The sequence below is a fragment of the Rattus norvegicus genome, chromosome 18 (assembly GCF_021556685.1).
Source record: "Rattus norvegicus strain SHRSP/BbbUtx chromosome 18, alternate assembly SHRSP_T2T, whole genome shotgun sequence".
In the NCBI taxonomy this organism is placed as follows: domain Eukaryota; kingdom Metazoa; phylum Chordata; class Mammalia; order Rodentia; family Muridae; genus Rattus; species Rattus norvegicus.
Genome location: NC_141551.1, coordinates 12,989,635 through 13,003,884, shown reverse-complemented (window position 1 = coordinate 13,003,884; position 14,250 = coordinate 12,989,635). Strand labels below are relative to the sequence as shown.

Below are 14,250 nucleotides of genomic sequence, written 5' to 3'. Positions count from 1 at the left end.
GGGGTTGTGGAGGGAAGATGGACTAGGTGAAGGTAAGAGTAGCCACAGTGCATTATGTACATGCATGAAATTATCAATGGATACATTTAATAAAATTATAATAATAAAAAAATGAGGACTGATGAACTATCTGGGTCTTAGATTTAGGACTTGATTCTGCCTCAAGAGAGAGAAAAACTTGAAAACTTAGAATAAGAGAAATGCCTTGGAAGCTTCTATTTTTTTAAAGTAAAATAGACATTTTATATCTAGAGTAATAAAGCAGAAATGTTTACTCCCTAGCTAATTTATAAGACGTGGGAAAAAGTGCACTTTCGGAACAACAACAGCTCTCCATTTCACTGAGTGAAAAACTAGAAGCTAGCATTCCCTTGACACTTCCAAACTTAAATATTATTGGGGAAACTATGGGAGACAATATTCAGCTTCAAAAATCTCTTGTTATTAACTTGATGATGCAAGTCAACAATGCAAACTGGATAACTATCCTTTCATACAGCCAGATGATATTACATAGACATATACATAGATGATAAATGGACAGATAAATGATAGAAAATTGAGGATGACAGATGGATATATAAGTGATAGATGGCAAATACATAGATGATGCTGAAGATAGATAGATAGATAGATAGATAGATAGATAGATAGATAGATAGATAGATAGAGATAGAGAGATAGATAGATGATAGAGAGATAGATAGATGAGAGAGATAGATAGATAGATGAGAGAGAGAGAGAGAGAGAAAGAGAGAGAGAGAGAGAGAGAGAGAGAGAGAGAGAGAGAGAGAGAGAAGAGAGAGAAGATAGATGGATAGTTGATTCTTGAGTTCTGTTCTCATGGCGTGCTTTACCCCCTGGCACCTGCAATCCTCTTCTGCAGAGTTCTACTGGCTCTGTTTAGTGTTTGGCTGTGGAACTCTGCAACTGCTCCCATCATTTGCTCAATAACTCTTCTTTGATGAAATTGGGTTAGGCACTGCACTGTGGGTAGTTCTACCCTGACCAGCCTCTGGTTCCTGGTAATCTAGGCTGTTTTAGGCACAGTCTTACTCTCAGGGCATGAGCCTCAAGTTGGGTCGTTCGTTGGTTTGTCACTTTCACAAATTGTGCATCACCATTGGAAGCAGAACAGACTGTAAATTAAAACTTTCGTGACTGAATTGCTGCTAGAAAACTTGCCTGGATATAGAAAACGAGCAAACATCAAAATTAGAATAGAATACTTAAAAACAGTAAGGGGAAAACTTTCCAACAGTGGGTCAATAAAAAGAATAAAATATATTTAAAAAAAGAAGATAGATGGATAAATAGGAGTGGCATATTGATAGATCATCATGAGGATTAGCAGGACTTTTTTTTTTTTTTTTTTTTTTGGTTCTTTTTTTCGGAGCTGGGGACCGAACCCAGGGCCTTGCGCTTCCTAGGTAAGCGCTCTACCACTGAGCTAAATCCCCAGCCCCTAGCAGGACTTTTAAAGATCTTAAAATAAGCAGAGTTTAAAGAATACTTGTAAGTTGTTAGCCTTTATGATCTTATCTCAGAAGTGCTATATATTGCTTCTGGAGGTGAGAGTGAGACGTGAGAAGAAGAAATGAACAATGTGACGCCGTGACCATGTAATTCCATTAAGGAATATTTAATATTTAACTAACCCTTCAAAAAAAGCATAAGCCAAGTGTGTTTTTTTTCTACAGAGAGGAGAGAAAAACTAGTCTGGTAATATCTGAGCCTGGAACTCAGTGTTAACAGACCATCAAGCCCTTGTTTCTGTAATGTATTTCAGGAATGCACAAGCTAGCTATGAGAGAGATTCTGGGAGAGTCACCAGCCTCACTATAGGGATTTCTACAGTGCACAGACTGCACTTTGTGCAGGAAGTGATATCTGCTGATGTTGGATCCCAAATCCACTGTGTGTACAGGGCCAGGAGTACAGGAGGATTATCAAACCAGTCCTGATAGGCTGGTTTGGTGTCAGAGGTCAAGAAACCAGTTCAGAACAAAATGAGAAAACTGAAGTGTAGAGCAGAAAGGGGGAGTTCAGACTGCCATAGGGCATCTCCCCACTGTTCCTCACAACCCCAACATCTATCAGGATTACCTATCATCTTCTGGATCAGTACTGAAAAGAACTCACCATTCCCAACCTACAGTCAGTAGGGCAATTATACAATGGTGACTGTCTAGTGCAGTCAGTAAATGTATCCTTTCAGAGACCCCCAAGCCTATCACAGAGTCATCTGGAAGATGTACACTGACCTGCCTTGTCTCCATGATGTAATGAGATGTGTGTCTTCTAAAGAGCCATTATTTTCAATGAAACTTTTAAACTTGAAAAGAAAATAGCATTAAATAATTTTTGACAGATCATGTTCATTAGAAAGCAATTGGAATCTGTCTATCCAACTGAAAGAATTCAGTGGACCAGCTCTTTGAACCCTATTTTGCAACTCTCTCTCTCTCTCTCTCTCTCTCTCTCTCTCTCTCTCTCTCTCTCTCTCTCTCTCTCTCTCTCTCTCTCCCACACACACACACATACACACCAGTATTGAAGTTTCTGGACCCAAAAGATAGCCTTCACTTTACGTAGTCTAATCTTTTATTTTCTGTCTCACTTTTCTCCTTCCATTGTTCCTGTTCTCTATGGCCTTCCAAACAGTCCACATCAGACATTTCTGTAAGAAATATGGATAGAATATAGAAAAGAGAACTTTTTAAAATATCAGCCTAAGATGATCAATAATGACTATCAGAACAATGTAAGACTATGATAAAAGCTGAACACAGCATTGTCTCCAAACAGCATTACACTTAAACAGTGATTAATCATGTGTGCGAACAAGGCATTCTGGCCACCATTTCATTATCACAAGCTGAGCATCTGTAATCTGAAATTCAGCCAATGTGATTTACATGTGACTTCAGCCCACATACACACAGTAAAACACAAGCACACTGAAAGTTATTGTGTAAAATCACTCAGAACTGGCAAAAAGCACTGAGAATAAGCAATTGTGAGCACTCAGCCATATGAATGGCATCTACATCAGCCTCCCTTCCATGGAAGCTGAGGGAATGTTACTAAAGGTGTGGGCTAGAGGTGGGGCAGAAGATTATAGGAACCTGAGGACGGGAAGGAAGACTGGGAAATGCTGTCATCTGAACATGGTGGAGCTGTGGCCATGCACTCACTGTAGCTGTGGTTATCTCCCCGAGAGCTGAACAAGATCAAGCCAGTTACAATTGAAGCATGGATGGGAAGCCCCATCCCTAGCTAAAGCGCCATTGGTAGCTGTCACATTTTTCATGCATGTGGCCTGAATTTGAGGACGTAGGGGCAGTGCTAATTGGATTCAGTGGATACTATACAGTAGAATATTTTGTGCATGGAACTACTTGTCTAAAGATGGAATGAAGAGTAATAAAACTGAAATGTATTTTATGTTTAGATTGGGGTCCCTTCCCCATCTTCTCTATACAAATATTTCTAAATATAAAGATTCCTGCAACACAGAACATTTCTGGTCCTAAGCACAAGTGTAAGAGCCTTGGACTCTGTTAGGAAGAGTTCATGAGAACCAACTTTTAAAAACTTATCCAGGTAAAGATGACCTGACGGTTTCTGGAAAGAAACAAATGTGGGTGCATAACTGCGCATACCCTGGGGGGAGGGTCCTGACTGTCCCCACGGCATTGGAGAGCGATCTGATGCTGACAGCAGTTGTGTACTACACCCAAAGTCCCACAAGTTGTAAAACATACTAGACAGTCCCGTTTTGTAAGTCACACAGTGCTCACCAGGATGCAGGCACTTGCTCCCAGGTGTTTCCGTATTTCATATGCACAATTTAGAAAACTGCAAATAACATAGATGACATGATAGAAATAATCCCCAGCTCCCTCCACATTGCTAGTGATGCTGCCCAAGATTCTTAGCAGCAACTTTTATAGTCTATTAACTAATCCAGTGTCAATCATGCCCTTCAGGGTCTTGGCACTTAGCAATAATCTTTATTCAGTACTGGACCACAGGTCTGCCGTCCTGGTCATCATAGGTCTGCGTGTCATAGCCATATGTCTTAGACCACGGAGCCTCTCATCTTTCCTGCTCCTCATGTCTAACTCGCAGCACAGTTTTCATATTCCTTCTTTCCATTTCTTCTACTGAGAGCCTGAATCCGCTGCTCAGTATCTCCTTCCTAAGCCAGAGCTTACCTCTCAACTGCGCACCTATTCTTTCAATGAATCTCGTACATTTTGCCTTTGAAAGTAAAGCAGACACATGCTGTCAGTAGCCTCTCTTGATCAGAGAACTAAAATCGCTTGGAAGCCTTGTTAGGATAGCCAAAGCTCTGTAGATGAAATTCCTATAATTGGTATTAGAAGGCAAATATATATATGTTAGAAGGCAAATATATAGAAAGACTATACAAAGTTCACAAAAGTTATGCTATTTGCAGTCGTACTAGGAGGGGAAAATGATAATTGAAGAGAAATTTTGATGATGCAGTTTTCTAATAAATTGGGAACAATGACCCTTGAAGGACCATAAAGAAAGTGAATGTCAAGATAATTTATTATTGTTACATTATCTACCTCATTTTTCACTTTGTCTAACTGAACTATGATATCCTAAGAAAGCACCAAACATCCCTAACATTAATGAACGTTTGAGCAGCGCATTAAAAAGCCAGGGCAGACCCAAAGCGTTACCGACTTTCTCGTTTCTTTGCATTTCAACAGCAAAATCGTTAACTGGAGTGAGTGGTGCATAGGATTGCTGTGCATAGCCGTGGATTTAGAAGGCAAATGAGTAGTGGTCAAAGGTTCACAGTCCTCTCTGAAGACTTAACCCCCTTTCCCCAGCAGATTAACCCTTACCGCATTTCAAATGATATTCCGGAGACATAATGAGAGCTGTTGTTTTCATTTTAGAAGAGCCAGTTTCTACGCATGTCGCTTGGACAAGCATTTATATGTGATCGGCGGGAGGAACGAAACTGGCTACCTGTCCAGTGTGGAGTGCTACAACCTGGACACAAACGAGTGGCGCTATGTGTCGTCTCTGCCTCAGCCGCTGGCAGCCCACGCAGGAGCAGTGCACAATGGGAAAATATACATTTCAGGCAAGCCATTCTTCCATCTCTCTTTGCAAAGTCCCCCGTCCAAGGCACTTACTTGACCCAGATGTGTCTGTCCTTCACAGGGGGAGTGCACAACGGAGAGTATGTCCCGTGGTTGTATTGTTATGACCCGGTCATGGATGTCTGGGCCCGCAAACAAGACATGAACACGAAGCGTGCCATCCACACTCTGGCTGTGATGAACGATCGCTTGTATGCAATTGGAGGGAATCATTTGAAAGGTGTTTTCTTGTTTGTTTGTTTTCTTGTTTGTTTGTTTTTGTCATTTTGTTTTGTGTTTCTATGTCCAAGTAGCATTTGCATCACATGCTCTTTGGTAGAGCTTTCTTATTAGATAGTCACAGTTAAGTATGTAAAAAGCATGTTGACCAACTATAATCTACTGTGTGTAAATTAACACTTCCATGGAGCCTGCACTCACTGTGTTTTAATTCTGCAGATAGGATTATGTTTAAGTTACTGTGCACATTAAAGAAATGAATGTCTAGGGAGAAACAGAAGCATTAATAACTAAAAAGCACAATTTGTCAGAACAGTGAAGCCGGTGAAATAAATTACTCTTTATCTCCAAAATTGTAGTAATGAATTGTCCTCCAGAAAATTGTTTTTTGCTGCAACCATAAAGAACTGTGCTCACAGGTTTACAGAACTAATGTATGGATTTTTTTCTCAAAGAGAAAACTTGCTGTCTAAATTTAGAATGATTTAAGTATTGAATATCAAATGATCTATGATTCTCACATTGAATTGCTTTTTTGGACTTCAAAGCACAGTATTTGTAAAGCCATTGCTTGGCTGCGTTCCTTCCCTGGATAAGTTGGTAACTACAATGTTTCACAGTTTATGTCACTTTATAGAATTGCAGTGTGTATAACACCACATTGGGTGGGGACAGATTCATGATGCTGAAATTTACCTGACCTACCTTGGATCTAAGTTTGCTCAAATCAACACTTATAAAACTGCTCTAATTGACCTCTAAAGTCACTGCCAGCTCCTGAGTGCAGCAGAAATAGCTGTGTTGGCAGTGGTAAAGCCAACGTGTTCACTTTTCCTACCAGAGCAGGAGTCTAGAGGAAGGTTAGACGTGGGAAGCTTTTCTAATTCATATTTACCCATAAATTTAATAAAAATCGCACAGCCTAACTTTTTTTCTTTTTCTTTTTTCTTTTTTTATTGGGTATTTTTCTTTTACATTTCAAATGTTATTCCCTTTCCCAGTTTCCAGGCCATAAGCCCCCTATCCCATCCGCCTCCTCTTCTATAACGGTGTTCCCCCTCCCCAGCCACCCCCCGATATTGACATTCCCCTACACTGGGGGTTCCAGCCTTGACAGGACCAAGGGCTTCTCCTTCCACTGGTGCCCAACAAACACATCTTCTGCTACATATGCAGTTGGAGCCATGGATCTGTCCATGTTTAGTCTTTGGGTATTGGTTTAGTCCCTGGGAGCTCTGGTTGGTTGGCATTGTTGTTCTTATAGGGTTGCAAGCCCCTTCAGCTCCTTCAATCCTCTCTCTAATTCCTCCAAAGGGGGTCCTGTTCTCAGTTCAATGGTTTGCTGCTAGCATTCGCCACTACATTTGACATGCTCTGGCTGTGCCTCTCAGAAGACAGCTATATCCGGTTCCTGTCAGCATGCAGCTTCATCAATATTATCTAGTTTTGGTGGCTCTATATCTATGGACAGCCTAACTGTTAAGTCTATAATTTGAGTTCATGTTCACCCAGAAAAGTTGATATCCTATGTGTGCTTGTGTACATGCCATTCACCTCCGTGTCCCCACAGTGGGAGAGGACTCTCTCCACCTACCACAGCTTTTCTGTTTGGTCCTTCAATTTCAATGCATGCTCTATTCCCTACCTCAATGTTTTAGATCCATCTTTTGAAATAAAGTTCGATTTTTTTTCTCCTTTGATTTTCATAAGATATTATTATGTCTTAGTGCCTTTTATACTCAAGATTATGCTTGGACAGAGAGACTGCAGATTAACACGCTGAGTCAGGAAACATGGGAAAGCTCACACATGAGCATGGGCATGCATGCATCAAAAGTGTGGAGGGTAGAGGATGTAGTTCGTTAGTGCTGCTTGCCTAGCTATGATGCATAAAGCTCGGGACTAAAAACCCAGCAGCAAAGAAAGCAGACACGATGACGCACACCCATAATCCCAGCACTGAGGAGGTAGAAGCAAATCAAAGGGTCATCCCTGGCTACATACCACATTGGTCGCCAGCCTGGGCTACCTGAGAGAGTCTCTCTCTCTCTCTCTCTCTCTCTCTCTCTCTCTCTCTCTCTCTCTCTCTCTCTCTCTCTCCCTCTCTCTCTCTCTCTCTGTCTCTCCCTCTCTGTCTCTCTGTCTCTCTGTCTCTCTGTCTCTCTGTCTCTCTCTCTCTCATATATGTGTATGTAGTGTGTGTGTATGTGTGTGAATAATTTCAAGAGACATAATGAAAAGAATCTAAGTTTGAAATAAATTAAATGTTGTGTCATCTCATTCAAGACGTTTATTTCAGCATGTCTGTAAAAGAGGGATAATAACTCTATCCTTTTTTGAGCCTTGTACTCAAACATCCCCGGTATGAAATGAGGCCTAGAGAAGGTGCATATGCCCCTGAACAACACCTGAGAGTCTCAGGGTATAGAATTTTTCCCATATGCTCATTTTTAGTAGATATAAAATTTGCAGTAGGCATATTGTTTTATTGTAACACCGCTTGTGTGGTTTATTTTGTATACGAAGCTAGTGGCCTGAAATAACATGTTTGCTTTCTCAAGAATGAAAATTATATCTTTGAATTTGTCTTTTCAACTATGTTTGAAGACTCATGGTATCCATTAATGTACACCTATAGATAGATTGTCAACTAAAATTCCATAACATGCATTTAAGTAGACAAAATTTCATCTTTACTGTCCCTCTTTCTTACTGTGTAGCCCAGGCTGGCCTTGAAACCATGATCACCCTGTCTCGGTCTCCAGAGTGATGAGATTACAGCCCTGTGCTCTTCTTTCTACCTCTTATAGGAGGTAGCTGGGGTAGTGTCAAGGTCACCAAGGACAATGTAGGTTCTGGGTCCTAGTGGAACCTTCATGTCTACCTGGACAAGCCTGTCTCAAAAACTGAAGTGGGCCACACCTGAAGAAAATCTGAGGTTCATCTCTAGCCTCCCCCCACCCACTCCCACAAACACAAACACTCACATACACAGACTCAAACACAGTCACATGGACACACATTTGTGCATACACACACACACACACACACACACACACACACACAAGTAGGGAGGCAGCAGAGACGAAGACCCTCAGAGCTCTGAGTCCCAGCCCGAAACCTTGATCCTTGAAAAATTCTCCTCTACTCACTGAAGTTATTCATATGCATAGGCAGATTCTAGGAAAGGCTTAAGATTCTGAACAATGAATTTAATTGATTAAACTATTTTGAGAGAGCTAAATACTTAGGAAAAGCAATAAGATTTCGTCTGTGAAAGTCTGAGCTCTGAGGCACATGCATGTGTATACAGATGGCACCTTTATAAAGCACAAGCATGCTGGTTATGTTGTTTTAAACCTTTTAAAATAATATATAATAAATCATTATAATAAGGTCTACCCTGTGTAATCAACCTTAGGACACCTGCTTAGGCTTAGTTAATCCAAAATATCCAAAGACTACTGTGGGTTGTTTGTTTTTAAAAGTTTTTGATGTCTCCCAATTTCACTAAAGAAATTATGCATCTATGTCATCAAAATCACAATTGCATTGTCTTCCAAGTTACTTCTTAGCTCCATCACTGTTTTAAAACGAAATAACCTCAAATGGACTGTGGAAGTCACTCTTTCTTCCATGACGCCTCCTCCTGTCACCTAGGCTTCTCCCACCTAGACGTCATGCTTGTGGAGTGCTATGACCCAAAAGGTGACCAGTGGAATATACTCCAAACACCCATCCTGGAGGGTCGAAGTGGGCCTGGCTGTGCGGTGCTCGATGACAGCATTTATCTAGTTGGAGGCTACAGCTGGAGTATGGTATGTTTGTTTCTCTCCCTCCTCCTCCTGTGTGTGCTCGCTTCTGTTTGTTTCCCCCGGTATACCATCATGCTGGACGTACCCTTAAGAATGTAGGGTTTATGTGCAGTGGCACAGAACTGTGATCAGGGGACAGAACTGCATGATGCAGTAGACATGGTTGCTGGCCCCCCACCTGCCTGACAGCATCACATCTCCAGCTTGCCCCTACATCCATGTGTTTTTGATTCTGGTTTTCCAACGCAAAGTCAAATGAAATGATTTTCCGTGTATTCTGTAGAAAGTGAATAGGGAAGTCTGAAAAGTTTCTGACTAGAACAGGGAAAGCATGGAAATTATTTCTTCAATGTCTGTGAATGCTATTTAGGGCATGAGATTTGCTTCTCACCACTCCCATCTTGAAAGTTTCCAAACATAAATAAAAAATGAAAGGACAGTGGACTCCCCTTTCCTGATCACCCAGTGACATCAGCCATCACCAGGCCCTTTCTTTTAACTTTGACTGAAAAACATGTGAATCATATCCACAATGTCCTATTTCACCTTACAGGTCTCAGTATTTATCTTTTGAAAAGTTACTCACTTATATGAACATACAATCACTTATCATACCCAAAGAGTTACAACAGTCGCTTTATGCCCAATCCAAACTTAAATTGTTCCTATTGTCTTAAAAATTGTATTTTCGAAATCAAAACATTCAAATCAAGACCCGGTAAGTCTCGCAAATATTTGATTATCATCTTCCATAGATCCCCACTGTCTAGAACATTACCTCTGACCCACTTTTAGTTTCTTGACTTGTTGACAAAGTAGTCTCATTGTCACCCAGAGTACCCCACACTGTGTGAATGGTAATAACCTTCTTGTACTGTCCTTTAAAATAGTTCTGCAGACTAGATGCTAGTCGGGAGTTGACTAGGCCTTAACTTCCTATTATTTATTTATAATTTTTATTTTGTGTTTATGCTATTTTTCTGTAAAAAGAAAGGAAAGAAGGAAGGAAGAAAGGAAGGAAGGAAGGAAGGAAGGAAGGGAAGAAAAAACTATCTGAAAAAAGGAGGCTGTGTGTTCAGATTAAATATCAGGAAATAGCTCCAGCCTAGCGGTCAGTTTGATTACTCTCTCAGTAATGACTTTTTATATTGCCTTGTTTATCGCTGTTAGTTCTAGAAGATCAATTTGGAGTTTTAACATTAGTTGTACCAAGCAAGATTATGCTGTAAGTTTTGAGACACTTTTAAAAGTTAGTTCTATAACGGCAAATGTAAGTTGACAGATAAACCTAAGTTTTCAGACATGTGCCTGTTGACTGGAGCAGATCACTCACTACAAGAGTAGAGATGCGTCCAAGCAGACATCAAGAATATACATTCAGGAAATACCATGAGGTGTTTGTTTGTTTGTTTGTTTGTTTAATTTTTGAAGATTTTGTTTCCTATGATTGAATTTGGAAAGGAAAATATTACTCAAACATTAGCCTTAAAGTTGACAAAGATGCCAAAATTCAAACCATTGTTCATTTGCTGTGTGGCCTCTTGAAAATAAGTAAGTCAATATATATGGAGATGTTTTCAGAACTAAAATGCCTTGCTATCTTGGCTCCATTCTCCCCAGTAAAAGTCATAAAACCAAAGAAATGATGTAGCAATCTAGCATCCACTTTATTTCAGCTTTTAAAATAGAAATGTGAATTTTTTTTAATTTAAACCAACTGGAAAATTCCCATTTTGGGTCAATTATTTGTAAGTGACCCTGAGCATTAGGTATTTATCTGAGTTTGATCATTAGCATCAAAAATATACCACAGGGGCCTATTTTGCCTGCCTGAAGACTTCAATTTAATCTCCAGAACTCTTGTAAAAATGAATCAGCTAGATGTGCTGGCCTGTGATTTCAGTGTAAGCATAAGGAAGGTAGATGAGGTAAACACCAGCCCACTTGGCAAGTTCCAAGTCCAGAAGAGATCTTGTCTTGAGAAAGAATGGGTAGAGATTTGTTAGGAGCAACGCTAGAGGTTGTCTTCTGTCCTCCACAAATATGTATATGCAAGCACACTCACACACACACACACACACACACACACACACACACACACACACATCTACAAGATTTTGAAGTGTCAATTTCAAATACTTCCATAGAATGTAACAGTTGAAAGCCCACTGAGTTGATCTGAAGTGTTTTGCTGAGCAGAGGTCTCCTCGGTGTACCTTTGGAGAGTAACATTGCTGTTCTGCTCTGAATACCCTCCCCTAAGTTCTCCCTGCTCTGCTGTTCCAGGGTGCCTACAAGTCCTCTACAATCTGCTATTGTCCAGAAAAAGGAACCTGGACAGAACTCGAAGGCGATGTGGCTGAACCTCTGGCAGGCCCAGCCTGTGCGACAGTCATTCTACCAGCCTGTGTGCCCTACAACAAATGACAGCAGGAAAGCCTGGCATAGTGCCACACCTAGAATGCAGGGACAGGCGGTGTGCTGTCCTGCGTGAACCATGCATTCCAATGGTACAACTGCCCTAACCTTTGGTTTCTGATGACTTAAAAGTGACTTGCAGAAGAAAGAGACCCGGCCTTGAGCAGAGACTGTTGTTTGCAACCCAGATGACACTCAACTTGTGGTGACAGACTCTTCCATATCAGGCCGGTTTGAACTTGTTCCACCTTTACGCAAACTCACGTGGAGCTTAACTTTCAAAAAGGAAAAGATAAGCCACGGAAGCCTGGCCCCAGAGACCTAAGATCCATATTGTTGCATTGTTTCCTAACTGCATGTGATAGACTCGGACATTTGGCAAATATTTTGTACATGAATGATTCAAAGTCCAACCCACGGAAATGGTCACCCTGTATTCCAGAAAGCGTCACTTGATTCTGTATTGGTAAATGCTTGGCTTCTTCACCAACTCCATAGGTAGCAAAGGAAAACCACAGAAGAAGGAAGACAGGCATCTTTGTTTCCACACAGTCATATTCTCTATCCCTTACAGCTTACCATGGGATCGGGAAAAAGTGAGTTGGTGTCTTTGGTAATTGTTCTCTGCTAGAGAACAATTAATTGTGTGTCTTTGATACTCCTTGAAAATTAAAACTAAGTGCGCTCTGTTGCTTTTCAGCTCCCAGAAACTCATGCTTCCTCATTTCTTATGGGCATCTTAAGTAGTGAACATAGGACAATTTGCCTCAAGATAGAAGACCAACAACTCCATCATGAACTATCTCAGAAACTCTGTTAGATAGAAATTTGTTCCCAATCTAATCCATAATAAAAACTGACAAATCACTTTCAGAAATTCAGGTACACAAGGCAAACTTTCTCTCAAGTACAACCCAATTATCTTTCTGATTCTTAAAACACATGACTTCCAGCTGAAGAGATGGCTCAGTGGTTCAAAGCACTTGCTTCTCAGGCAGAGGACCTGGGTTTGGCTCTCAGCACCCATGTGGCGACTTACCACCATCCGTAACTCCAGATCCAGGGCACCCGTACATATGCAGTGCACTTACAAACTTGTAAACAAAACACTTGTACACGTGAAATAAAAATAAATAACTCTTTTAAAATAATTATTTTTTAAAAAATGAACTTGCAAACTCATAGTTCCTAATGGCCCACTTCCTCACCTCTGTCTGTCTGGCACCAGATTCCCGATTCTCATTCTTCTTCCACTTACCCCATTGTTTTTTATCACTGGAGATGCCTGGACTTGGTCAAGAGAGTAACTTATTCTTGTTTTGAGGAACTGAAAACATAAAAGGATCAGGAGAGCATGACACGGTCTCTTTGTGGCCAATCAGAAAAGCAAAACTAAGAAAAACATGAATTAGATTTTCAAGCTCATCTGAGTTTGACCAACACCGTTAGGCACTTCCAAGCACCTAAATATTTTTTTAAATCACAAAGAAATGTTGACCACCTTCAACAAATGTGATGTTAAAAATACCAAGTAGGGGTAGCCACAGATAAGAACAAATGCTTTCATGGGAAGCTTCCACAATCACCTCAAGGTGGCTGGGCGTACCAGAATCCAACAACGTTTCTACAGAAAAGTGCAATCTTTGTTGTTTTTGTATTTATTTGTATGTTCAGATCCAAAGGATCCGTTGTAAAAATATAGATGTGAATATATATACATAACCAGTGCAATCAGCTTCCATTTCCTTTTTCTTGAAAACACACGAATATATAGAAAGAAAGACAATAAGAACATGAGAAACGCCCACCGGCATCCCAGAGAGAGCGAGCTGTTTCCAAAACTGTATTCTCAGCTGTTACAAGTCGCTGTTTATACAAGGGTATCGGCTTTTCCTTAGACTTGTTCCTTGCTTTATTTTTTATCACTAACCAAATTAAATAAAAGCATTTATGAGAACTCTAAAGCTTTCTGTATTTCAGAGAGATGCAAACTTCTAGAGTAAAAAGTGAATAAAAAGTCACAGAGGATGTAAATTTTGTACAGGACTAGAATGTAAATGAAGCTTGCTTGGAAGGGGAAAAGTTTAAATAAAACTTTATGTACAAATTCGACTGTCTCTCATAGACCTCCTTATAAAACGTATAGACTGGCTTGTCTCAAGGTTTACAATTATAGATGCCTAAACATTTTCATTCTACAGATGTGCCTTACAGGTCTACTTCTTCATCGGATGTTAAAGCATATAGTATAGACAACGTGAAACACTGTGAAATGATTCTAGAACACTTCTATGAATTGAAAATTGTGTGAGTGAATTTAAGTTTTCTATCACAAGTTCATTACAATAAGACAGAATTTATTCAAAATTGAATAACTAAATGTTTGTGGGCATTTTATTGACTCCTTAGCAACCAACCTTACATGTAGGTACATGTAGATGTGTATTAAAAACAGCTGCATGCTTTCTACGGAATAATGGGAGCCCATACATAATTAAGTCAAGTTTTAAATGCGAAGTGGTTAAGTTAATCTTCCTTTAAAGAAAGTCTGACAAAGAAGTTGAGCATGATAATTAGAGGGTGTGTGGCTGAGACCCAGGGAAACCTACAGCTGGTTCACTGTCTTAGTGTGGTTTCTATTGTTATGA

General features: G+C 40.2%; 1 protein-coding gene across 5 annotated transcripts in view; it reads left to right on the top strand.

Moving 5' to 3' along the window:
• Klhl14 (kelch-like family member 14) overlaps positions 1–13,712 on the top strand; it is a 106,509-nt gene extending 92,797 nt beyond the window's left edge. For 3 of the 5 annotated variants that reach the window (XM_087593199.1, XM_087593198.1, XM_087593197.1), the window contains exons 6-9: positions 4,941–5,131; positions 5,212–5,370; positions 9,030–9,187; positions 11,471–13,709. In XM_087593199.1, the coding sequence (XP_087449325.1) occupies positions 4,941–5,131; positions 5,212–5,370; positions 9,030–9,187; positions 11,471–11,611 (649 nt within the window). In that variant the 3' untranslated portion in view covers positions 11,612–13,709. 5 annotated transcript variants of the gene reach the window in all.
• The last annotated feature ends 538 nt before the right edge of the window (positions 13,713–14,250 follow it).